Here is a 27,394-nt window from a genome sequence, read left to right as displayed (position 1 = left end):
CTGGGCTTATTTAGTCTGCAGAAGAGAAGTGTGAGGGGAGGATTTGATAGCCGTCTCAACTACCTGAAAGGGGGTTCCAAAGAGGATGGAGCTCAGCTGTTCTCAGTGGTGGCAGATGACAGAACAAGGAGCAATGGTCTCAAGTTGCAGTGGGGGGGGGGGTCTAGGTTGGATATTAGGAAAAACTTTTTCACTAGGAGGGTGGTGAAGCACTGGAATGGGTTACCTAGGGAGCTGATGGAATCTCTATCTTAGAAGTTTTTAAGGCCTGACTTGACAAAGCCCTGACTGGGATGATTTAGTTGGGGTTGGTCCTGCTTTGAGCAGGGGATTGGACTAGATGACCTCCTGAGGTCTCTTTCAACCCTAATCTTCTATGATTCATTATGGAGGTGGGCAAACTACGGCCTGTGGGCCATATCCGGGCCGCAGGACCCTCCGGCCCGGCCCCTGAGCTCCTGGCCCGGGAGGCTCACTCCGGCCCCTCCCCCGCAGTGGCCCCTCCCATTCAGCCTTAGCTCACTGCACTGCCTGCACAATGCTCTGAGCGGGGGGGCTGCAAGCTCCTGGGGCAGCTCCGCTGCAGAGCCTGGCCTGACCCAGTGCTCGGTGCAGCTGTAGCACTGCCAGCCACTAGCGCTCCAGGCAGCGCGGTAAGGGGGCAGGGAGCAGGGGCGGGTTGGATAGAGGGCAGGGAAGTTCGAGAGGGTGGTCAGGGGCCGGGGGTGTGGATAGGGGTTGGGGCGGTCAGAGGGCATGAAACAGGGGGGTTGAATGGGGCAGGGGTCCTGCGAGGGCATTCAGGAAGGAGAGGAGGGGTTGGATGGGGTGGTGGGGGGGCAGTCAGGGGCAGGGGTTCCAGGGGCAGTCAGGGCACAGGGAGAAGGGGTGGTTGGATGGGGCAGGGGTCCCATGGGGGCAGTCAGGAATGAGAGGAGGGGTTGGATGGGGTGGTGGGGGGCAGTCAGGGGCAGGGAGTCTGGGGGCAGTCAGGGGACAGGGAGCAGGGGGTGGTGGATGGGGCAGAAGTCCCAGGAGGGCCGTCAGGGAACAGGGTGGGTTGAAATTGGTAGGAGTCCCAGGCGGGCCGTCAGGGGGCGAGAAGCGGGGGGGGTCAGATAGGGGTCGGGGGCTGGGCCACGCCTGGCTGTTTAGGGAGAGACAGCCTCCCCTAACCAGCCCTCCATACAATTTTGGAAACCCGATGTGGCCCTCAGGCCAAAAAGTTTGTCCACCCCTGTTCTATGAAAACGGATCTAAATAATTTACACCTAAATCTTTTGTATTTTGGTCAGTGAAAATCCTTGTTGAGTTTGTTACAGATAAGGGCCAGCAGAAGAGTTGGTTGGTGTGGGGAGATAGCAAATTGGACCAAATTGTGGTGGCTCGCCAAGCTCATACTGCTTGTTTTGCAACCTGTCTACTATCTTACTCCTGAAGGTAGGCATTTTTTTAAAATACAAAATTAAAACCAGATTTTCAGATTAAGAGTCTGGAGTTAGGCACATGCATCCATATTTAGATCTCTAAATAGAAATGGATTGATTTTCAAAAATGCTGAGCACACTAAACTGCTATTGACCGTAATGGTAGCTGCAGGTATTCAATACCTCAATTAAATAAGGTAGTTTTTATTTAAGTTCCTAAATATAGATATTTCTGCCTAACTTTAGATTCCTAGTTTGAAAATTTGGGCCTTTAAGGTTGTGAAGAATACGTTTATACAGTGAACTCCGTGTAAATCTATGTAGTTATGTATACGTGAGTTTATAAGCCGACTGAATGAAAAAATAGCTGTGTGTGGTGTGACCTGGCCTGTTCATCAAAATGAGGTACAGTATATCAACTTCGTTAACCTTTTCATTGTTGACAAAAACTTGCAAAAAAAAGGCGGGATGGTAATATTATGAGGATCTTTGCAATCTTCTGTGAGTGGTGGTTTGTTTTAGCATCTCAATTTGATGTATCAGGAGCATTGAACTTGGTTTGAGGGCAGAACATAGGAGAGTACTAGTACTCCCCCACCCCACCCCCCCAAATATTCAACCACTGAGTATAGGAGACAAAGCTGAATCTAACAGAGGAAACTGTAAATGACAGCTAGTGTTGTTATAGAACTTATTTCCTACAGAACAAAATACTAGTTTTTGATTATATCTGTAATGCTCCAAGTATTAATGAAGTTACAAAGTGAAGTTCTGATTTTGGCTAAAAGCATATTTCACTCCCTATGTATTTAGCAATATGTGCTATACACAGCTATGGCATTTTACACTTAGAGCCCAAATAGTTAAGAGAAGTTACATACCATTTAATCTCTTCTTTAGTATGTACAGGGCTTGTCTACATACAGCTTAAATTGACATAATTTACGTTGCTCAGGGATGTGAAAAAGCCACCCCCCTGAGCAACATAAGTTACATCAACTTAAAGTGGTGTCCACACTGCACTAAGTTGGCGGGAGACGCCGGAGGCATTACAATTGCACAGCTGCATCAGTGCAGCTGTGCTGTTATAGTGTGGTAATGTAGAGTAGCTCTCAGATGCAGACCATATAGAAATAGATTAGACAAGCTTCCAGTTGTAAGCAGAAATTTAAATTTGCAAATGTAGAAACATACTTTTGACCAAGAAAGAACTGATTGTATTATTATAATTTACATTTGGTGGGGCTTTATATTCAGTAAAAGTTACATTTGTTGAGTTCTTACAGTTACTAACCATCTGATTATCCAAGTTGCTGTGGTACTTAGCATCTCAGAAAATCAAACCCTAAGTAAACTGACACAGGCAAGAACAAATGTTTTTAACATCTACCTGTGATTATCTAACTTCTTTATTTCCCTAAATGAAATCCCCATTATTTTTTCCAGACCCTTTGAAATTATTTTTTTTCCTTTTTAAAAAAGTTTTGTGCTGAATACTTTTTTTTAAAAAAAGAATAAATGTTGGAAATTAACATTATTTATAGAGAACCATATTTTAGCCTAGTATCCTTTCACCAATGTAAAAGTTAGAAAAACCCAATGAAATAACAAAAGAACATTGTAGGAGAGGAGGTGGAATGAGGTCTTAGGAAAGCAACAGTAAACAGAAAGAAGGGATTAGAGGGTGTGGTTTCCTATAGACTTGCAAAGTGGTATATCTTGTTTTGCCTATTTCTCTTATTTTTTATTAATTTATTTGGATGATTGTCATTGAAAGGCACCATATAAGAAGGCTTTTAAGCAGGAATTTGAATAGAGGCTGTGTGGTGACTCAAACACATTCCAAGCATAAGGGACAATGTGGAAGAAAGGATGATGGTGAGAGTTAGAAAAGGAACTGAGAGGAGTATAAAGAAATGATGAGAGGTGTAAGTGTAAATGGTGCGAAGAGCCTTGAAAATGAGGACTAATTAAACTGATGCAGAAGACAAATAGAGGCCAAAGAAAGGAGTTTGAATATAAGGCCAGCAGATCGGGCTTGGGAGAGAAAATTTGCAGCAGTGTTTTGGATGGATTGGAGAGGAGTGAGGCAAGAAACAAGGAGTCTTGAGAGGGGAAGGCTGCATTTGTCTGAGTGAGAGATGACCAAAGCATGGGCAAAGTCTTTAGCATTAAGAATGAAGAGACAGCAATGGATTTAGGAAACATTGCAAAGAAAGAGCAAATTGGATTTGGTGACAACCTAGATGTTGGGGTAGAAGAAAATGAACGGAATTGAATGTGATACTAAACCTGGGTAGTGGAGAGGATAGTGGAAATAGTGACATTGATTGAGAATGTAGAGCTTGAGGGGGCAATCAATGAGTTTAGTTTTTACCATACAGAATTTGAACAGTGATATGACATCCAGGAGATGTCAGATATGTGAGACTGAACAGAAGGAGACAGACTTTGAAATTACTGACGTAAAGTTGGCCGTTGCTTCATCTGTTCTCATGGTTTCAACTCGGAGATAAGGTGTTATGGCAGAAGAATAAAGAGCTTAGGATAGATCTCTGAGAAGACATTGACATTAGGGGGAGAGGGAAGGGAAGTGGAATCAGAGGTCTTTAAAATTGTTGATGGGGTCATTGGTAACCTTGGTAAGAGCAGTTTCAGTGGAGTAAAAAACCTAAATTGAAAGAAACCCAAAGAGGAAGCTGAAGCAGTAAGAATACAATATGTACACAATCATCTTGAAGGCAAAGGAAAGAGGGAACTGGTGTGATAATTGGACAGTTTTTTTTATCAAGAAAGGGATGTTTAAAGATTGTGGTTAACAGGGTGTGGTGGGGCGCATGCCCCACGCTGGCAGAAAAGGGCTTAAACCAACCCCAGGGAGGCTGTGCAGGAGGCAGCCAATTAGGAAAGGGCTTGTAGAGACAGCCAATTGGGAGAAGGGTTAGAGAGACAGCCAGTCAGGGCCAGGCAGGACCATATAAGAAGGGCTGCTGAACAGAGCAGCTTGAGTCACTTCCTGGAGTTCGAGGAGGGAGGACTGGCTGCCCTGAAGGAGGGAGAGGAGACAGCACCATGGTGAGAGCAGTGCTGGGTGGGGTCAGGGGAGCAGGAGTGAGCTCCCAGCTGACCACTGCCAGAGTGAGGCCCTGATACAAAGGCGGAGAAGGTGCTAGGGCTGCGGGGAAGGGGCCCAGGGAAACAGACGGCAGGGGTTGGAGATGACGCAGCACATGACTGCTGCCCCCCCTCCCCCTTTGGCCCCAGTTGCTATTGACGCAGGTGGCTAGACACGCGACTTCAGCCTGCCACGAGGCAAGTGGCTGCACAAAGGACTGCCACTGCCGCCCCTTGCCTACCCCCCCTCCTCCCGAAGAGGGGAGAGAAACAAATGGGGAACAGCCAGAGGGCTGTGTCCAGAAGAGGACACCGTGGTCCTGTGAGCAACATGGGCCTGGGGACAGAAGTGAAAGTGGCGAGATGCCCCTAGATGAAGATGCACTGGCAAACCAGAGGTAATTCCTCGGATGGACAGCAGGAGGCGCCAAAGTGGTGAGTCTCACCTGGTTACACAGGGCATGCTGAAGACTTTAAAAAAAAAAAAGCTAGGTAAGAGAGTGATTGAGGATGAAGGAGAAAGAGGGAATGAAATTTGAAGTGAGAGAAGACAGGAGTAAAAGGGATGGGCTGAAGTGAACAGGTTACTGAGTAGAAGACAATAGTGAGACCACCTCAAAGTCTAAGATTTGGGTGTCGGGGGTGGGGAAGAGAGGTTACGATGATGAGGCAGGGATAAAGGAGGATGAAATTATTTCAGATTCCTTCTTTAAAATTTAGCAATTTCTTGAGTGGAGAGGGTTTGAGTGGACTTAAATAAATACCAGAGCCTCCAGTGGTTGACAGCACAAGAATCAGTCCAGGAAGACAAGTAGAGCAATCTAGCAAGGAAGAAAGTTGAGTTAAAAAAATGTTTCAGAGGAAAGTATGCAAAGTCCCGAGATTTTCTCCAAAGGTGCTAAGCAATCCATGAACTGGAAGGGAAATTCATGTATCAGGTTTGGAGTTTGGTAGGATGGACAGAGCGATAGGATGGTGAACTGAAAGATTCAGGAGTGGTGGTGAGGGAGGAGTTTGAAAGTGGAGAATATGGAATTAACAGGTTTGATGGGCTTTCTGTATCCTCTGTTAATCTGTTTCTGATGAATAATTCACTATTTCTTTATCAATATCTGGGGCTGTTCAGTCTTCTCTCATTTATATGATACAAGGGAAACTGTGCTAAGGATAAAAAAATCTCAAATTTATTGATGAGATTTTTGTAAGTATTACAATGACATGATTTTATGCAGTGAAGAAATATACAGCACTGGCTAGTAATGAGGCTGAGAAAGCTCTCCTTTCCCCACATTTTTCTAATGATTTTAGTTTAATCTTGTTCAGATCAAAATGATAGAAAGTGACCCGCTGATAGTTTTGAAAACTGTGTAGTTTACTCTGATTGGACAGCAGCTGAATTGCAATTTTCAGTACATATTGATGCATGTAGACTCCCGCTTATATTCAATTGCAGGTTACTGGGATGACTTTGTATTGTCAATTTGATACCTGAACTGCAGATTCTGAAAATGTATTTTTCAATTGCTGGTGGCAAGAAAGTAACCTTTTAAAATTGTCTCCCAAAATATAAATAAACTTCAAAAGGAGTGTTGTTTTGCTAAAGTATAAATCTTGTGGAGGATTATGTGGATTGAGCCACTTCACTTAAGCCTTTGAAATTAATCAAAAATATTTATGGCTTCCAGAACATAACTGATTTAAAAAATGTGACCTCTGAATAACAATCCAGACACAATAGTCACATTGATGTGTGTACACCAGAAGATACATTGACATTTATCTGTATCCTCTTCAGCATCCAGTTGTTTGAAATATATTTACAACTGTTGATTATTAATTTTGGCATAAACAGAAGCGTTTGTGCTACAAAACCCTGAAAACAACAAAACAGGCACTGTGCTTTACACAGATCTGAATGTTGTAGTCCATATGAGGCCATTTCAGTGAATGGTTTTGGTAAATCTATCTGCTGTAAGAGTATAGAAGCACAGACATTTTATATATGTTTAATGCAGTAATGGTTAAATTGTATGCCAATTAATACAAATAGTAAAATTATATTTTTTAAGTTTAATGATCCATGGCTGCATCCAGACTGCACAGTAAAGCTATAGTTGTCGGGCATCCACCCACATGTGGCATGGGAAATAGAACTCATGACCTTCTGCTTCAAGAACACATACCTCTTGAGATAAGGGAGATTCTCCCTTTGTTCAAGTGGTTAGAAGGTTTTTATTTATATATATTTTTGAGAAGGAGCAGAAAGTTAGGAGTTCTGTTCACTGTGTCTCATACATGTGGTTTAGTTGATGTGACTGTGTTGTCTTCGTTCACAGTATGTGACCATGGATTAATTACAGATTGGCGCCTGCCTGGTGGAGTGAATTCCTGTAAACCCTGAAGCCAAATTTTACACTACTTTAAAATGAGTTTAATAGGGTTGCATGAGGGGTAAGTCAGTACAGAATTTGGCTGTACTTGTTCCAAATCAGCTCTACAGCAAGTTCTACCTTTAAAGTAATTTGCAAATAAATATTTTTGATCTTCGCAAAATGCGTTGTTTTTTGCCTGATAGAAAAACATAGCAAGTAGAAGAAGCCATTCAATACCCAACTAAATTGAATGAATGTAACTTCTTAATTTTTACTTTGGGTCTGCCACTGTTGTATGGTGTGTGGTTTTTTTTGTTTGTTTGTTTACTAAATTTCACACCTTTCAAAGGGCATTCCCCCCCCCCCCCGTTTGATTTATAAATAATTTTTTAGAAATCCTTTTCAGGTGCACAGGTTGGGCCCAATACTGTCAGGTGATAAGCATAAGGTGATTATGTGCTTTCTTAGTTTCTCATTTTCCTCACAAGTTAGTGTACAACACATTTTCTTTTATGCTTTTATGTGATTGCACTAGTCCACAGGAGCCACTGTGTCATGAAATACTGGACTTTAAACCTGTCACAAAGCCAGGATGAAATACTGATCAATGTGTCTCAGTCCAGTGCCATTTTGTAGGAAGAAGGAAACATTTTACGAGCATATTTTTTAAATGGCAGCTGTTGGAAGCAGCTAAGGTTTCTGAAATGTTAAAATACATTGCAATGGAGATGGGATTAATAGTGAAAAGAATAGATGAGCCATCAAAGTGCATGGTAACCTCCACGTATTAATATCTACATTAATATATTCATATGAATATATTGATATTACATACAAAAGATTATATTAAAATAATTTTGCAGTTTTAAAGTCAAGCACTCAAAGGTTGAGAAATGCCAGAATTTAGCTTGCCTGTGCAACCACAATATAGCCCACTTGTACATATACATTATAATAGTCTTGTTTTACATCCCATAGAAACGTTGTAGTAGAACCAGGAATAGAAATTAGCACTCCTTGGCTCCAGTCCAGTTATTAAACACAAGAGGATGTCTTTTCCTTCTTGCAGCTTTCTCCCGCATTCACTCTCCTTCCTGTGCACTGAATGAAGCAAGGGTCTTGTAGATCAAGCATGGGATCATGTAAGTAAAGTCTGTATGATGTTGCATGTGCAAACAAGAGCTGTTGTATGGGCAACCTTCTTTTTGGCATTTCTGAACTCCTGAGAGCTTGATTTTGTAGCTGTCATGTTTTTACCCAAGTATTTTGTATGTAACTTTCTTTACTTTTTATAAAGCAAACTGAAAAAATCAGAAATTCTGATTATGTGGAACCATAGTGATCTGCAGGTTTGGACCCCAGCAAAGGCCTGTACCTTTTGAGCTAAAGGAGTAGTAGTCTGTTATGCTCTATGTGGATCAGTCACTAGAGGGGGATGCCACACACTCCTGATTAATTGTTCATTCAACTATTTGCTAGACAGCAAAGAATTGCTGGGAATCATTATTCCGGGGTTGAAATCATGGTTCTGGAAAGAAATGTGGTTTTGGGGTACAGACAGCACAGATAAGCGCATAGATTTTGCACATTCAGCATGAAAGGCTACATAGGTGAGATTTGGGTCTGCCATATTAGAGAGAGAGTGGTCTATTACCAGATCTACCAAAAATGAACCTGTGCAACCTTTCAGGTACCTCATCTATAAAATGGAGGTAATGGTACTTGCCTGTCTCCTAAGGTAGAGTTGTGTGCTCAATAAACAGCTCAATAAACAGAGCTCTGAAGTGCCCACAATTATTAACATTACTGAGTGGAAGGTCTCCTTATGGCTCCTAGGCCAAAGGCAAGGATGTGAGTGGTGCATGTGTCTTATCTGAAGCTCTAGTTGTTTGCATACCATGTGGGAGCAGTTTGGGACCTGGAGCATTCTCAGTGTGGATGAGGGAACTGGACACATACTCAGGGCTGAGTTCAGATTTTAGCTGTCTCTAAAAAGCTTTACTGAGCATGTGCAAATATTGATTTTTCCAGAGCGTTATAATTTGGTAAATCCAAGCAGATTTTCACATGAAGAGCAAAAGACACCTCCCTGACCTCAGTACTAGCTGACTGAAAAATTTTGAGTTCCTTCTCCAAAGCTTAGAGCAGCTCAGGCTCTTCAAAGAAATGACTGGAAAGTCTTTTAACAGTGGAAATTTTACCTGTTTTCTCTAACCTTGTTCTCAGAAGTGGCCATATGTTTTTGCTAATACTTGAGAAAAAATCTGCATGAGGCAAAAACCAGGCATGAAAAAGTTCAACCCAAACTGTTCAAGTGTGGCAATGTTATAATGCGGGTCGGAGGGCAGGGCAGGACAAGGAGGAAGAAGAAGGATCTAATGTAAAGTGTTAAGCAACTTTAACTATAGGATGCCAGCTACATCTATAATACTACAGAGATGCATACCTGCTGGTTTGGTATAAAGATTTTATGAGAATGAGTGTGGGATGGCCACATCACAAAGTGGCAAAACCTCAAGTGAGTTATGTAGGTCATCCCAAACCACTGAGAGTAAATGCTTTATACCACACTGTGCTATCCTAGTCTGCATATGCTACACTGCCAAAATTTTCAAACCTGGGGTTCTTGAAATTAGCTGTCTAAATTCAAGCAACCTAATTTTGAAAATGTGGTCACCACTAGCAGCATTCATTGATTTCAGTAGGATTTGTGGGCGCTCAGCGTTGCTGAGAGTCAGGCCACTTACATTTAGGTACCTACATATAAATTTAGGGGCTAACTTTAGGTACCCTCATTTGAAAATGTTTATCGTTGTGTATATTATTGCTTACTTAGATTGTGATAGTGCTCGGAAAGTGACAGATGACCCCAATACCTAGTAAAACACCATTTCTTCCCCAAAGAACTTACAACCTAAGAAGACAAGCAATAAATGAAGGGTAGGTGAGAAAGATTAAAATATACAAACAATATTTTAAAAGGACATCAGGTATTCCCAAATGATTCTCTCCATAGCTTTTATTAGTTGTGTAATTTCTTCATAATTTCATGGTAGATTACATAGGAAAACAATATCAGAAATGTTTTAAAAAATAATATTGATGCTATTTTTCATACCCTCTGTCCATGAAAATAAATATATTAGTTACCATGAGCCCAATAGTGTGGGCCTCAGAGGAGGAGAGAAATTACAATATATTTGAGAAATTTCTTTTAAAAATCCTGAAATAGCTTTATTATACATCATAAAATGTGATTTTAAGGTTCATTATCTTGGGATTTAACAAGAATAGAAACAAGTGCCACTAAAAATCTTTAAATTTCTTCTTTTCAATGATCAAAGCTCTCTTATGATCTTATAGCCCTTGCAGAATTGTGAGATATGGGAACTTAAATTCAGCACTGGTCCAAGACTGAATGTTGCCCATGCTGCACTTCAGACTAAGTGCAGTCTTGAGGGTAAAGAAGGAAGGATATAGTTCTGCAGAAGTTATTTTAATGACAACTGTTGGAAGCTGCTCAGAGGTTTGGAATATCAGAAATACTTCAAGTGGAGATGAATTAGTGGACATAGTGCAGATGCGGTGATTACAAGTGTATAATAACTGCAGTTTACAATCACATGGCTCCACGATTTCATCTTCACATATGGAGATACATATGTTATAGATATATAATGAACCCACACACAGTATATATATTTGGCACCCATCTGAATTCTTTATTAATATTTTTTTCACAGAAGGAATGAGTCAGAGTTTCAGTGACTCATATGTGAGATTTTTGGGGAAGTTGAACAGAGATAAGGAAAGGCAGAACTGCGTAGGAAGCAGCAGCTTTGATTTCTGTGGGGGCAGAATGAATAGAGGGGCAGCAGGAAAGGCAGCATGACAGATCAGAAATTATTGGGAAAATCAGTATATCATACTCCTCTAGTTATACCAAAGTATTGCCTAGAGCTACTAGTGTGCCCATTAATAATAGTGGCATGATTAAGAAACCTTTATTTTTATGTATTATTTTCAATTAGTGCATTGCCTGCCTGTATAGTTGAGCATTTTTTCCAGCTTCAGAATTGTTTTTTTCTTGCTTTCAGACTCTAACATAGTCTTTATTAAAATATCTTCTTTGTAATATTTGTTGTTGTTTTATGCCTCCAAATATCCAGTCTAATGCAAACTCCATTATAGGCTCTCTAATCTTCCATGGTTTAGAATTTTTTTTTATACATTCTAATATTATTCAAAAAACTTGAAAAATAGGTATGCTCACTGTACTTAAGATTAAATACCAACCTCTATTCTAAAGCCAATTTTTCATAATTTTCTCAAACATATTTCTTTAAGGCTGAAATATTCCATCTTAGCCCAAAGGGGCATTTTACTTGGAATTCTGAGGAAACTCAAGCCATTTTGAGGGCTTTTTTGTGTAGGTGAAAAATTACTTTTAAAATCAAAACTACAAAAATAACTGAAAACCAACTGAAGCTAGAAAGGTCAAACTTGGCTTGTACTGTGAGTTCTCAGTGAGGTCTAAAGTGTAAGCCAAGCTTGAAGTAAATTAATTGTTTGTATTTTTTAAATTGTAAACTTCTACAGTAGGAAGCTTTATGTACATGCTATAGAATTTTTACTCCCTGTAATTTTTAAGTACTCTTTTTGAGACAACTGAGCATTTGGGACTATGTACATTCATAGATGGACCAAGTTTAAGGACAGCTAGGTTCAGGGCTATGGAAAGAAGCATTCAGGAAGTGTTCAGCTAAAAAATTCCCTATCAATAAATTTACAAATTCTAATGAGATTTTTCTTGTTTGGTTTTTTAACAGGAAATTCTATACCACAGATAGCATTTATTTATTTTGATGTTTGCAAACCATAACAAAAACATCAACCAACAGTCAGACCACAAGGTCAGTTACCTCAAGACTTTGTCATAGAACAACAATTTATCATACAATATCTAAAATATTAAAATTAAATCTTATTAAAATATTTGACTTCATATTCTACACAGTGTGATATAGCTACTGTAGATGGATAAATTTTATAACATCTGCAAATATTCAACATTATACAGATGGGACTTCTGTTCTTATCCGTATTTTGAGTTCTATGTATGTAAATGTAGATCTGTTCCTCAAATTTTACAATGCTGTGGAGCTAAGAACCTGTCTAGTCAATGGCCAGAACATGAGTGGTGTCCATTCTGTTTAAATAAGACTTGAGGAAGTATGAAAGCACTATGACATGTTTATATATTGACAAAATATCATCTGGTTCCTTGTTCTTATGCTAATAACACAATTTAAAGGGCATTTCCTTTTAATTAAGACTTGAAAAGGAGGATGTTAATCAAAAGAAGCCCAGGGGCTCTAATTTTCCCAAGGAATTCCATGACGTGCTCTGTTGGCATCTCTTAATCCCTGTTGCTTAAAACAGATCATAGCATTCGTAATGTTCAGACAGTGCCACACCCCAGCAGTGCTGGGAGGCATAAGACAAAGCAGAATACTTTGCTGCTTAAGAATGTGGCAATGCCATGAAGTGGTGTTGTTGTAGCATTGCACTTCCCAGTTGTGTGTGCTTGTGACTCCAAGCACAGAATGTCTTGAACATTACACCATTATACCCCGTAAATAGCAGTTGGCATACTTTATGGCAGTACGAATACAATTTTTATCCCCACTGGCTCTCATGTGAGCAGACAAACCATAGCACAGCTGGGATTCTCATTAAACTACAAAGGAGGAAATCAGGAATTTCCCTAGTGAGCATAGACTACTAGAGCATACTGTTTTTACACTTATATGGGATATGACTGTTTCTTCCAGAAATATTTGTAAGTGTCTTGCTTTACTGAAATAGTTTCAAAGGACCTTGATGGTAAATTCTGTGAATAAGTGCTCACTAAGAATACATACACTGTCAGAGCTTGATAAACACCAGATGCTTACTAGCCACAGGATTAAATTTTATAATAGGGGCAGATATGAAATATGCAGTGATGCCCACCACTGACCTGTAGAGGCCATGAAAACCCCAGCCCTTCTACCCACAGCTGTTGGAAAGGGGTAGAATATTGGGATTTCTAGAAGGCTGGTCCCACTGGAACATGCTTTGGTGTATCTATCCTTTGTATCAGCCTCTGGCCATTTGACTGATACATTTGAAAATGAGACTTTTGTCTGTCTTTTCAGCACAACCCAGATCCTTCCCACTTACTATTCTAGCTTTCCCCTACTCTATAGCAGATTGTGTTGTCTAGTGGCTAGAGGAGGCTCTGAGAGACAGGAGGATTCTGGGTACGAATCCAGACTGAGTCACAAATTCACTGTATGATCTTCAGGATGATCAGTTAACTTTTGTGTGTGTCTGGAAATCTAGCTGGAAAAATGGGTGAAAAGTAGATGCTGTACCCAAATTAAATTTTCCAGAGTAAGAAAATTAAAATGAAATTTAAGTAACAAGCTCTTTCCCAGAAGATCTCCACAGCAGCACTGGTGTGAATCAAGGACATGACGTTATGTGAGTTTGACTGTGGTTGTAGGGTGAGCTAATAATGGTAATCACAATTAACTTTAATCATAAATTGGTATAATAGAATATAATTGTAGAAATGATCAGAAGACCATTTCAAAGAAAATTAATACAAGAATTCACAATACACTGGAAATTATATGTTTGCTCCAGTGTTCTCTTTAGATAGAATTAAAATAAAAATTACATGTTTGTCTCTTGGGCCTAAATTTTCAAAAATTAGTAGTGATTTTGGATACCTGAGTTTTTAGTTACCCAATTTAAGATGTGTTTAAAGGGGCCTAATTTTTAGAGAGCAGATGCTCAGCACTTTCTGAAAAACAGTCCTTTTTAAAGCTCCTCAGTTCAGACACTCAGAAATTGAGAAACGTGTGCACCGCCCCCCCCCCCCCCAAATCACTAATCACTCTTCAAAGTGTAAGCCAGAGATCAGCTACCTTTGGCACGTGGCCCATCAGGGAAATCTGCTGGCAGGCTGGGATAGTTTGTTTACCTGCAGTGTCTGCAGGTTCGGCCGATCACAGCTCCCACTGGCCACGGTTCACCATTTTAGGTCAATGCGGGCTGCGGGAAGCAGCAGCCAGCACGTCGTTCGGGCCATGTCGCTTCCCGCAGCCCCCATTGGCCTGGAACGGTGAACCACAGCTAGTGGGAGCTGTGATCAGCCAAACCTGCGGACGCTGAAGGTAAACAAACCGTCCGGGCCCGCCAGTGGATTTCCCTGATGGGCTGCGTGCCAAAGGTTGCCAGTCCCTGGTGTAAGCCCTTCTCTTTACATGTCCCATTAATAGCTCAATGGAGTGCTTAAATTATTTGAATTATTAGAAAGCACTAAACATCCACAAATTTAATTATAGGAAAGAAGCAATTGTCCTGTAATAAGCCTAAAATGTGGTTTTCTTGTTTTACATTGTCCTATATAGTTATTAAAATGTAAAGTTACTGTTTCTTTCTAAAATGTTAGTTTACATTAAAAGTTCCAAATGAGTAACATACCTCTTGCTGTAATGTCCTACACACAGTACATATGTCATGAAGTCAATAGAAATGAAATCCTGGCCCTACTGAAGTCAATGGGATTTTTGCCATTGACTTTAGCAGAGCCAGGATTTCAGCCTAGGAGTTTTGCCTGTGTAATGATTGTAAGGTCAGGCCCAAAGCTATATCACTGTTAGTGAGATATGTGTGCAACAAAATGTATTTGTGCTTGTTTTTGTTTTCAGCTACCATAGTATTGGGGAGTTATTTGTGGGACCAAAATAAGACAAGACCTGGTCTTCTCAGGGTTTCCACTCCTGAATGGTAGAAATGTAGCATGAAAACTGGGCCTCGCATTATTTCAGCCCACCGAGGCAAAAAACAAGGGGAAAAATGAAGATCACAAATGTCCATACAATACAGAAATATGCAGATTTCTACGGGGACTACATGCACAGCCCTAAGAAGTGATGTTACCTTTTTGGATCCTGGAACATAAAAACATTTTAAATTAAAACAGCATAATTTTATTATGCCATATAATACAAGAAAATCCCCCACTAGAGTTCTTGTGACAGCCAACCTGAACTTTGCTGTTATGGTTTATGATGTCACTAGAACCTCTCCATGGAGCTACATTATTTATCCTAGTTTTAAAGGATTGCTTACCTCCTGCTTTCATTAAGGGTGTGTGTGGTGGGTCAGTGTAATTACTTCAGTTTTAAATATATAAAATACCCCAATGAACTATAAAAAATAAATATATAACAAGTAGTTCTGGAAATCATTTATCCTATATGGTCTAGAATCCATAATAGCCAAACTCATTTGAGCTAAATTCTGCTCTCATTTACACCAGTGTAAATTTGAAGTTACTCCATTAGCTTCAATGGAATTACTTCAGATTTATGCCTGTGAGATCAGATTATATGGTTCAGTTATTTCAAGGGGACTTTTACCTGCATAAAGGCTATAGGATTGGCCAATGTATGCTGTCATATCATTAAATATGCTTCAAAAGTACTGTAAAAATGTATTCAATAAAATTATATAGGTTTAATTATTTGCCCTAAATAGATGTTTTAGTGGTAGAGAGTCCAGATCACTCCACTTTTCAGCACAGAGTTCGGAATTGTATGGTTCACAGCACAGTGTTACATTGCTGTCCTAGCTGACAGATAATCCTGATTCTCTTCCTCTTTATTCATGCAATGAAATGTGGAGGTTAAATCTTTGCTACTAATGGTTGAAGTGCATTCAGAATGCTCTGTCTTCTCTCTTCTTTGCAAGATGAAACTGCTCATACAGTGATGTGAGGGAGTGGAAGGTTAATCCACAGTAGGGTGGAGAAACACAATATAACATTGTTTTAGTAAGTATACTGGTCAGTACAATTACAACAAAGTGTGATGTTTTCGAAAGATGAGTTCTTTAGCACGCAAGCTCTCTGTGAATAAGATTAAACTGTAGTTATCGAGAAGAAACACTAGGAATAACATAATAGTTTCTCTGCAGAGGAGATAGTGGTTGAAAAAATTTTATTAGATCATCCAGGCCATGTCTCTGAAATGTCAGATTGCTTCCTATTGTAATAAGTATAGTACTGTTAAGTAGACTTTTTTTTTTTTCCTTTTTGAGATTTTAGCATTGCATCAAATGTTAAATTTTCCTCTAAAGGCCAGTATTAGTGGTACTCTGTAGAGCTTTTCAATAAAATTAGTTTCTATTCTGCCATATAATTTTTTTAACTATGTTTAAGGCCATAACAAAACATAGATGTCTGTACAAGATGGGACAAAACAGATTTGTAGAGCTGGTGACCCTATTTCCTGGTCAAGAGCAATTTCCACAAAAGACCCACTTAGAAGTGAATTTTTAGCACCTATGTAGTAAGAGAGAGAAACTCTTGGGGTAATGCTAACAATGTAATTATAACAAAATATAGTAAATGCACTAAAATAACAATTGAAATAGTAAAAAGAAGATCTTATTTATGCTCAAATAAATTTGTTAGTCTCTAAGGTGCCACAAGTCCTCCCTATTCTTTTTGCGGATACAGACTAACACGGCTGCTACCCTGAAAATTGAAATAATGATCACCAGACACATTTGGGGTGAAATTTACCCATGGTGCAGAGGTCCAGTGCAAGACTCTACATCACTTAAACCCCAATAGAGGGTGTGCTGGGAGTGTGCTGACAAAGGAAAGGAGTACTTGTGGCACCTTAGAGACTAACCAATTTATTTGAGCATAAGCTTTCGTGAGTTACAGCTCACTTCATCGGATGCATGCATCCGATGAAGTGAGCTGTAACTCACAAAAGCTTATGCTCAAATAAATTGGTTAGTCTCTAAGGTGCCACAAGTACTCCTTTTTCTTTTTGCAAATACAGACTAACACGGCTGTTACTCTAAAACCTGCTGACAAAGGGTGTGTCTACAAAACAAGCGCTATGGCTCTAGTGTATACACTTGCTACAGCAATGAAAGGGGTTTCTCAGTAAATTACCCGCTCAAGAGGCAGTAGCTAGGTTGACAGAAGAATTCTTCCATTGAGCTAGCTGTGTCTGCAGTAGGGGTTAGGCCAACCTAACTATGTCACACAGAGCGTGCAATTTTTCACAGCCCTGAGCAATGTAGCCAGTTCAACCTAAGTTTTAGGTGTAGACCAGGCCAGAGGATCCACATAAACATTTCGTTCACCCTGTTGCTGTGTTAGTGTGTGCAATTCAGAGGATTAGCATAGCCAAAACAAGAGAAGAGCTTACACAAGGCACTAGTGAAGAAGATAAATAGCTAAAATGTAGTGCCAGTAAAAAAAGCAATTCCTGAATTATGCTACCTGGTGGTAATGTATTTGTTAGAACAGAAAATATGTGAAATGCTGTAAGCCTTACTAACACTTGTTGAACATATTTTTCCATTTTTATTATAAGGCACTTCCTCCTTGCTCTTACAGTCATTCAGAGATATTATGCTTGTGTTTACTTGCTTACAACCAGCAAAGAAAGAAATATCATTTCAGTATTTTTCTATGGAGACAGTGACTTGATTTTTCACTTGCAGTTCCTACTGATTTCAACATGAACTGTATATGCTGAACACTTCTGAAAATTGGGGCCCTAAAGTCCTAATCTTACTGACTCTTTCCTGGGCCACCTCATCCACTAATCAGAAACAAAATCATCTGTATAAGCCATTTAGCTGTAGACCGTTTGTGTCTTGGCCTGTCATAAAATACAAATGTATAACTGAGATCAAAATGCTTAATACTATGATTTGTTGAAATATCTGTGAAGTGAGAAGACCAACAACATTTCAGGATCTCATATGATTAGACCAGTTTATAGTGCTTTAAATCAGACTTCAGGCTTATAACTCCCAACACGAGAGCTGTACACTTGCATTGCTTTTGTATATTACATTTTCTGTAGACACATTAAAATAAGAAGCATTTCTAATGACATAACATACATTGGCCAGTCCTATAGTCTTTATGCAGGCAAACCTCCCCTTGAAATAATTGAACGATAATCTGATCTCAGTTACGCTGCCATAAATCTGAAGTAACTCTATTGGAGCTAATGGAATTACTTCAGACTTACATTAGTATAAATGAGAGCGTAATTTAGCCCAGTGTTCAATCTTCAAACAGTATTTTCAAAGGGGTGCATTTTTTTTAATGATGTTATCCATTACAATGCTATCTTTTTGTAGAAGCCCGTGCAAGAAAAATTATTTCCTGTTTTAAATATGATGGGTAAATAAACTGCATTTCCACAAAATATTCATCCTGAAACTGCAGAGAACATATCATCTTTTTAAAGTACTGAATTTAAGTACATTTTTTTAAAAAAATCAACATTTAAGTCCTAAATTTAATTGATTTGCAAACCTAGAGTGGAACTGTGCTTTTGCTGTAGCCCCTGAGCAAGGGGCAGCATGTGGTCGCACTGCCCTTGGAGCAGACAGGAAGGCACGTGGAGAGAATTGTATGCTAGAGTTTTTACCTTGGTTAATTGATGGCGATTGATTTTTTTTGTTAGCTACCTCTAATTTAATTGGAAAATCGTAGAATCATAGGACTGGAAGGGATCTGAAGAGGTCATCAAGTCCAGTCCAGTCCCCCGCACGCATGGCAGGACTAAGTAGTATCCAGACCATTCCTGACAGGTGTTTGTCTCACCTGCTCTTAAAAATCTCCAATGATGGAGATTCCACAGCCTCCCTAGGCAATTTATTCCAGTGCTTAACCACCCTGACAGGAAGTTTTTTCCTAATGTCCAACCTCAACCTGAATTAACTTGAAATAAAAATGGTAATGTAAACAAGCCTTGAGAATCGCAATCAGCTCTTCGGGTTCCCCTTCATTTTTATGGGAGAAGTAGTCTGAGCCAAATCTATACATGGTGCAGCATAACTCCTGTGGTGCACTGGCATAGACACACTAGGCAGTGTGGAGCCAAGGCTTTACCCACTCCCTATCTCGGAGATCTCAAACTCAAATCATCACAAGGGCCACATGAGGACTAGTACATTGGCCTGAGGGCCGCATCACTGAAACCTTTTCATACAATGATACAAAAGTATAGTAAAAAATGAAGAGTAATACAGTATGCTGTTAAGTCAATGTATTAACTTTTTTAAAACTGTAATGCGAAAAGTCAGTGCTAATTTTGACAGTTATTTCATTTTTGGCCACTTAGCTGGCAGCGTTTTGCATCAACCAGAGCATCCATATTAGGTTTGACATTCTGAGATGAAACCAATCTCAATGTTGCTTGCAAATGTTCATCAGTGAGATTTGACCTTAACACAGATTTGTTAATCTTCATGGAAGAGAGAAACTGTTCATATATATATATATATATATATATATATACATTGTATGTATGTATTTCCAAACATTGCTATTAGCCTTGCGGAAGCAGCGGGAGCTGTCATGGGGTCTGATAGGGACTGATGGGCTAAGAGCCATTGGCTGTGAGCATGCCCTGATCCTCATAGAAGGCAGCTGGCAGCACCTTTCAGCCTCAGGTCACAGCCTATAACAACAAGGGCCTGGGATGCAGGTTTTGAATCCCTCCCCCCTTTGGGTCATCTCTCTGTTAGAACTTCCTTTCTACGGAGCTGAGGTGCCATCTCCTCCTACTGGCACCAGTGGGATCTCTGGGTGCTTAGCACCTTTCAGAACAGGCTCTGATAGCATGTGCATTGCAACAAAGCTCTGAAGCCAAGGGGAATGACAGGTATGATTCATATCATGCCACAGATGCCCAAATAAACAACCCCCTCTCCCAGACTGCTCCAAGTTAATCCCCCCTCTGGGTCTTCCTGTGCATCCTGGCTCCTGTGTATCTCTGCTAGACTGTAAGCTGTTTGAGGTCTTACCAAGCACATTGCTGGCACCTAATGAAAAGAGGGGTGTTACCTAGGGTGACCAGGTGTCCTGATTTTATAGGGACAGTCCCGATATTTGGGGCTTTTTCTTACATAGGCTCCTATTACCACCCCCCACCTCCTGTCCCGATTTTTCACATTTGCTATCTGGTCACCCTAGTGTTACCATAGCCACAAGAGGTATCTAGCGACACTTCAGTACATGCCCCGCCCCTGCCCTACCTCTTCCCACCCCTTCCCTGCACTGGTCCCACCTCTTCCCCACCTCCTCTTCTGAGCACACCGCATCCCCGCTCCTCTCACTCCCTCCTGGACAGTTCTAAGCGCTGCCAAACAGCTGTTTGGCAGCAGGAAGCGCTGGGAGGCAGGCAAAGGAGCAGGGACGCAATGCGCTCGCGGGAGGGCAGGGGGTGAGGAGTGGGGGGGGGGTGTCGGCGCCTATGGCGGGCCGCAGGAAATAACTCCGCGGGGCCACGTGTTTGAGACCCCTGCCCTACCTCATCTTGCTTGCCCACCCACCCACTTGCTGAAGGCACGAGCATAGCAGCACTGTGGAGGCTTCTCTCTTCCTCATGCTGCTACCTGCATTCTGGTATCCTTATTGCCTTGCAAAGCCACACAAGCCAGGCCACAATAAGGCCAGTGGCATAGCCAGGGGGAGCGGAGATTTAAAAAAAAAGGCGCCACCCGCTTGTACTCACCCGGCGGCGCTCTGGGTCTTCAGCGGCACTTCGGTGTCAGGTCCTTCACTCACTCCGGTCTTCGATGGCACTGAAGGACACGCCCTCCCCCCCCGCCAATGAAGTGCCTCCGAAGACCGGAGCGAGTGAAGGACCCGATGCCGAAGAGCCACTGAAGACCCGGAGTGCCGCCTGACCAGCCACCGAAGACCCGGAGCACCGCCGGGTGAGTAAAAATTAAAAAGGCGCCAATACATTAAAAAGGCACCACTTGTGCTTGGTGAGGGAGCGGCCGCTGCCCCGCTCCCCCACTAGCTGCGCTACTGAATAAGGCCTGTACTTCTAAGGCATTGTTCATGTAATGGACTCAGTTTACAGGAGAAGTGCTAAATTATATCTGTTAATGTGTATGGTTCTTGTAAAATTATTGCCAATTTTATAATTGTTTCCAGCACTCTGGTAATTTTTCATTAGTTGTCCTGAAAAGCAGCAGCCACTAGATCATCAAACCTGCATTTTATGTTTTTTATTCAGTTGTATCCACATCTAAGAAGGTAGATCATGGCCATGAAGTAGAAGATATTGTAACTGTTTGTTACCATATAGCACACAAAGCAGAAATGTAAATATTTGTACACACCTTCGGCACAGACGAAGCAATCGAAATTCATAGAAAACTCTCTCAAGCAAATCAGATTTATTTTTTTTAATGTAGAGAGCCCATACAAATTTTCAATTAAAGCTGAGAATCACATATAGGTAATATTCAATGAGTGATTTAAAAAAATAGCGTTGAATGGGATCTGCCTTACACAGGCAGTTTGCTTTTGTGCTTTCATGTTTGAAAGACATTGACTTATCTACATTTCTGTTTTTGATCAAGCTTTTGATCAGAACAGTACACTGTTTTTTATTTTTAACAGAAAAACATAACTGAAGGATATTGTAGGATCTTTCCAGCTGAATGTTAAATATATAGTTCAGTTCACCCTCCTTGTCATTCAGGAGAGTGTATTCTAGCCATTGTGTTTGACTCCTCCCTCTCTCTAGAGTAGACCCATATATCCAGGCCATGTCCAAGTCTTTCCTACATGTTCACTTCTACCTACATAATTCAAAAGAGTCAACATTTTCTTTCCATCGAGATTGCCAAGGCTCTTGTTCAGCCCTAATTATTTAGTGCCTTGACTAATGTAATCCCCTCCTTTCTGGCCTGGACCCCAGCCATATTGCCCCCCTGAAGTCCGTTCAAAAAGCAGCTTCTAGGATCTTCTTTCTAGCTTTGTCACTATGACTACATTATCCCTTTCTTTGGTCCCCTCCTTACACAGTATCAAACACAATTTTTTGTTTGAGTGATTGTCCATATAGATTTAATTCTTGGTTTACATGCACACCATGCATATGAGATCAGATTCTTTTGGACAGCGGTATCCACTGGAGCCATGCTTGTACCCCAGAGTCTCCCCACACAGTGGCATAAGGGGTCGCTGTGATAACCCAGGAATGTATGTTCGTAGTTCAAATTATTCCTTCCAATGTGCATTACTTTGTATTTGTCAACAGTGAATTGCACCTGCCTTCTTGCAGCTGATTCACTTAGATTTGTTAAGTTCCTCCAGAGCTCCTCATAGTTTTCTTTAGCATTCACTAACCTAAGTAATTTTGTGTTGTCACCTCACATCCACACCTTTTTTGGGATCATGAATAAATATAAATGTAGCAAACAACCCCAGTCTTGGTATGGGTTCGTGGGGCCACCCAACTGTTAACTTTCTCCCTTCTTCCTTCTCACAAATTTCTCTGAAGACAAAATGTGACCCACCCAGCTCAACAGGTGGGAAACTTAATAGGGTCTGCAGGGTGCTTGACAGCCTCAGAAGGAAGTGGAGTGGAGGGCCCTCCTCCCCAGGGGCTCTCGGTCAACCATTGGCCAGCTAGAGGAAGATGGGAGACCATTGACTCTTTGCTCTATACAGGGGGGTTGTTGCCAAATGTTCCAATTCATCTTAACTCACCCTCCCTCCCCATAGTTTTGTATAAGAGCTGTGGTTTTTAGGATGCTGAGGGGTTGCCTGCTTTGGGGGTTAGGAAGGATATTTTCCCAGTGGGACCAAACTGGCAGAGGCCTGGTAGGTGTTTTCACTTTTGTCACAGCATCATGAAGGCAGCATTTGGTTAAATAAAAATAGGACTAAGAAATTAATATTAGTAATATGTATGAACATTTTGTTTATCATGACTTGTGGCTGGTGTCCAGTACAGATAAAAGGCGGGGGGGGGGGGAGGCCAGAAATAAGGGACCTGTGATTTTGCTGGTGTACATGAGTGTGATACAGGAGGGCCAGGGAGCAGTGGGAGAGTGCTAGAGGGGAAATATATAAGCTCAAGGCTAATTAAGGCGTGGTTCCCTGTAGACTAGGGAAGGTGGCTGCAGGTTAATTGGAGCACCTGCAGTCAATTAAGGCCCTGTTAGGAACCTAATAAAACCCCCTGCGTCAGGCAGACAGAGGAAGAGAAAGGACAAAGGACTGGAGTGTGGAGATGTGTTGAGAAATTTGGAAGACCTGAGAATTGAAGTAAGGGAGACCCTGCCCCAGCAGGACAGGGAGATTCCCTTCCCCCCAGCATCTAAGGACCGAGGGTAATCCTACCTAAGGAGGACGAGGGTAAGAAACCCACAGGGGTTGAGAGGGACTGGGACTCAGAGCGAGGAGCAAACCCAGACCCCCTCCCCCGCTTCCCTTCTCTACCACCTTCCCAGGCTAGTAGCGGGGCCCTCGGCACCCAAGAGCAGGGGCAAAGGGTGGCATCTTAGCTCCCCATCAAGAAAAGCACAGGACCCACCAGACTAAAATCGGCCATCGTGCCACAATGAGTTTATGGTTAAATGGGAGCCCTGAAGACTTTGCAGTCCGAGGTCCCTCTTTGGTATTTTCTGTCCCCTTCACAGTGGAGAAAGTGAGAGGATTCAGTAGAATCAGCTGAATCCTAAAGGTATGTTGAGAGTCTACACTGGGTTATGGGCTACATGATGGGAATCCTGAAATCCCTGCACTGGACCCACTTAAATGGCTGGTACAGGGAGACAGGGCAGATAGCTCCCCTCTCCAGAATTGAGTTAATAAAGTTGCGGACTGCTGCTTATATCCATCTCTGTCCTCATTCACCTGTGAGTCCTAATGAATTGGTGCAATGTCACAAGTGCACACCTCTCTCTCTCCCTCATTTTTCCCTAATCTTCTCTACCACCCTTTCTGCTCCTCACTACAGTCTAGGCCCTGGTCTACACTAGGACTTTAGGTCAAATTTAGTAGTGTTAAATTGATGTAAACCTGCACCCGTCCACACGATGAAGCCCTTTTTTTTGACTTAAAGGGCTCTTAAAATCGATTTCCTTACTCCACCCCTGACAAGTGGATTAGCGCTTAAATCGGCCTTGCCGGGTCGAATTTGGGGTGCTGTGGACACAATTCGACGGTATTGGTCTCCGGGAGCTATCCCAGAGTGCTCCATTGTGACCACTCTGGACAGCACTCTCAACTCAGATGCACTGGCCAGGTAGACAGGAAAAGAACCTCGAACTTTTGAATCTCATTTCCTGTTTGGCCAGCGTGGCAAGCTGCAGGTGACCATGCAGAGCTCATCAGCAGAGGTGACCATGCAGAGCTCATCAGCAGAGGTGACCATGCTGGAGTCCCAGAATCGCAAAAGAGCTGCAGCATGGACTGAACGGGAGGTACGGGATCTGATCGCTATATGGGGAGAGGGATCCGTGCTATCAGAACTACATTCCAGTTTTCGAAATGCCAAAACATTTGTCAAAATCTCCCAGGACATGAAGGACAGAGGCCATAACAGGGACCCAAAGCAGTGCCGCGTGAAACTTAAGGAGCTGAGGCAAGCCTACCAGAAAACCAGAGAGGCGAACGGCCGCTCCAGGTCAGAGCCCAAAACATGCCGCTTCTATGATGAGCTGCATGCCATTTTACGGGGTTCAGCCACCACTACCCCAGCCGTGTTGTTTGACTCCTTCAACGGAGATGGAGGCAACACGGAAGCAGGTTTTGGGGACGAAGAAGATAGCTCACAGCAAGCAAGCGGAGAAACCGGTTTTCCCGACAGCCAGGAACTGTTTCTCACCCTGGACCTGGAGCCAGTACCCCCCCGAACCCACCCAAGGCTGCCTCCTGGACCCGGCAGGCGGAGAAGGGACCTCCAGTGAGTGTACCTTTTAAAATACTATACATGGTTTAAAGGCAAGCATGTGAAAGGATTAATTTGCCCTGGCATTCACGGCTCTCCTGGATGTACTCCCAAAGCCTTTGCAAAAGGTTTCTGGGGAGGGCAGCCTTATTGCGTCCTCCATGGTAGGACACTTTACCACTCCAGGCCAGTAGCACGTATTCGGGAATCATTGTACAACAAAGCATTGCAGTGTATGTTTGCTGTCGTTCAAACAACATCCGTTCTTTATCTCTCTGTGTTTATCCTCAGGAGAGTGATATCATTCATGGTCACGTGGTTGAAATAGGGTGCTTTTCTTCAGGGGACACTCAGAGGTGCCCATTCCTGCTGGGCTGTTTGCCTGTGGCTGAACAGAAATGTTCCCCGCTGTTAGCCACGGGGATGGGGGAGGGTTGAGGGGGTAGCCACGCGGTGGGGGGAGGCAAAATACGACCTTGTAACAAAAGCACATGTGCTATGTATGTAATGTTAACAGCAAGGTTTACCCTGAAAGACTGTAGCCATTGTTTTATAAAATGTGTCTTTTTAAATACCGCTGTCCCCCTTTTTTTTTTTTTTTCTCCACCAGCTGCATGTGTTTCGATGATCACAGGATCTTCTCCTTCCCAGAGGCTAGCGAAGATTAGAAAGAAAAAAAAAAACTCACTCGTGATGAAATGTTCTCTGAGCTCATGCTGTCCTCCCACACTGACAGAGCACAGACGAATGCATGGAGGCAAATAATGTCAGAGTGCAGGAAAGCACAAAATGACCGGGAGGAGAGGTGGCTGGCTGAAGACAGGGCTGAAGCTCAAATGTGGCGGCAGTGTGATGAGAGGAGGCAGGATTCAATGCTGAGGCTGCTGGAGGATCAAACCAATATGCTCCAGCGTATGGTTGAGCTGCAGCAAAGGCAGCTGGAGCACAGACTGCCGCTACAGCCCCTGTGTAACCAATCACCCTCCTCCCCAAGTTCCATAGTCTCCTCACCCGGACGCCCAAGAACGCGGTGGGGGGGGCCTCCGGCCAACCAGCCACTCCGCCACAGAGGATTGCCCAAAAAAACAGAAGGCTGGCATTCAATAAATTTTAAAGTTGTAAACTTTTAAAGTGCAGTGTGGCATTTTCTTTCCCTCCTCCACCACTCCTCCTGGGCTACCTTGGTAGTCATCCCCCTATTTGTGTGATGAATGAATAAAGAATGCATGAATGTGAAGCAACAATGACTTTATTGCCTCTGCAAGCGGTGATCGAAGGGAGGAGGGGAGGGTAGTTAGCTTACAGGGAAGTAGAGTGAACCAAGGGGCAGGGGGTTTCATCAAGGAGAAACAAACAGAACTTTCACACCGTAGCCTGTCCAGTCATGAAACTGGTTTTCAAAGCTTCTCTGATGCGTACCGCACCCTCCTGTGCTCTTCTAACCACCCTGGTGTCTGGCTGTGCATAACCAGCAGCCAGGCGATTTGCCTCAACCTCCCACCCCGCCATAAACATCTCCCCCTTACTCTCTCAGATATTGTGGAGCGCACAGCAAGCAGTAATAACAGTGGGAATATTGGTTTCGCTGAGGTCTAAGCGAGTCAGTAAACTGTGCCAGCGTGCTTTTAAACGTCCAAATGCACATTCTACCACCATTCTGCACTTGCTCAGCCTGTAGTTGAACAGCTCCTGACTACTGTCCAGGCTGCCTATGTACAGCTTCATGACCCATGGCATTAAGGGGTAGGCTGGGTCCCCAAGGATAACTATAGGCATTTCAACATCCGCAACGGTTATTTTCTGGTCTGGGAATAAAGTCCCTTCCTGCAGCTTTTGAAACAGACCAGAGTTCCTGAAGATGTGAGCGTCATGTACCTTTCCCAGCCATCCCACATTGATGTTGGTGAAACGTCCCTTGTGATCCACCAGAGCTTGCAGCACTATTGAAAAGTACCCCTTGCGGTTTATGTACTCGCGGGCTTGGTGCTCCGGTGCCAAGATAGGGATATGGGTTCTGTCTATGGCCCCACCACAGTTAGGGAATCCCATTGCAGCAAAGCCATCCACTATGACCTGCACATTTCCCAGGGTCACTGCCCTTGATATCAGCAGATCTTTGATTGCGTGGGCTACTTGCATCACAGCAGCCCCCACAGTAGATTTGCCCACTCCAAATTGATTCCTGACTGACCGGTAGCTGTCTGGCGTTGCAAGCTTCCACAGGGCTATTGCCACTCGCTTCTCAACTGTGAGGGCTGCTCTTCTCTTGGTATTGATGCGCTTCAGGGCAGGGGAAAGCAAGTCACAAAGTTCCATGAAAGTGCCCTTACGCATGCGAAAGTTTTGCAGCCACTGGGAATCGTCTCAGATCCGCAACACTATGCGGTCCCACCAGTCTGTGCTTGTTTCCCGAGCCCAGAATCGGCATTCCACCACATGAACCTGCCCCATTAGCACCATGATGCATGCATTGGCAGGGCCCATGCTTTCAGAAAAATCTGTGTCCATGTCCTGATCACTCATGTGACAGCGCTGACGTCGCCTCCTCGTCCGGTATCGCTCTGCCAGGTTCTGGTGCTGCATATACTGCTGGATAATGCGTGTGGTGTTTAATGTGCTCCTAATTGCCAAAGTGAGCTGAGTGACCTCCATGCTTGCCTTGGTATGGCGTCCGCAC

The 27,394-nt window shown here is 42.5% G+C and overlaps 2 protein-coding genes across 2 annotated transcripts in view; both read left to right on the top strand.

Moving 5' to 3' along the window:
• Positions 1-27,394, top strand: part of PRTFDC1 (phosphoribosyl transferase domain containing 1) — a 66,006-nt gene that overhangs the window by 16,149 nt on the left and 22,463 nt on the right. The window lies entirely within an intron of this gene.
• On the top strand, positions 23,536-25,795 carry LOC141983219 (myb/SANT-like DNA-binding domain-containing protein 7). The gene is made up of 2 exons (XM_074946103.1): positions 23,536-24,732; positions 25,328-25,795. The coding sequence occupies exons 1-2, from the start codon at positions 24,146-24,148 to the stop codon at positions 25,383-25,385; spliced, it is 645 nt and encodes a 214-aa protein (XP_074802204.1). The 5' UTR covers positions 23,536-24,145; the 3' UTR covers positions 25,386-25,795.

This window comes from Natator depressus, chromosome 2, assembly GCF_965152275.1.
Source record: "Natator depressus isolate rNatDep1 chromosome 2, rNatDep2.hap1, whole genome shotgun sequence".
Taxonomy (NCBI): Eukaryota; Metazoa; Chordata; order Testudines; family Cheloniidae; genus Natator; species Natator depressus.
This window is presented reverse-complemented; position numbering and strand designations above follow the sequence as displayed.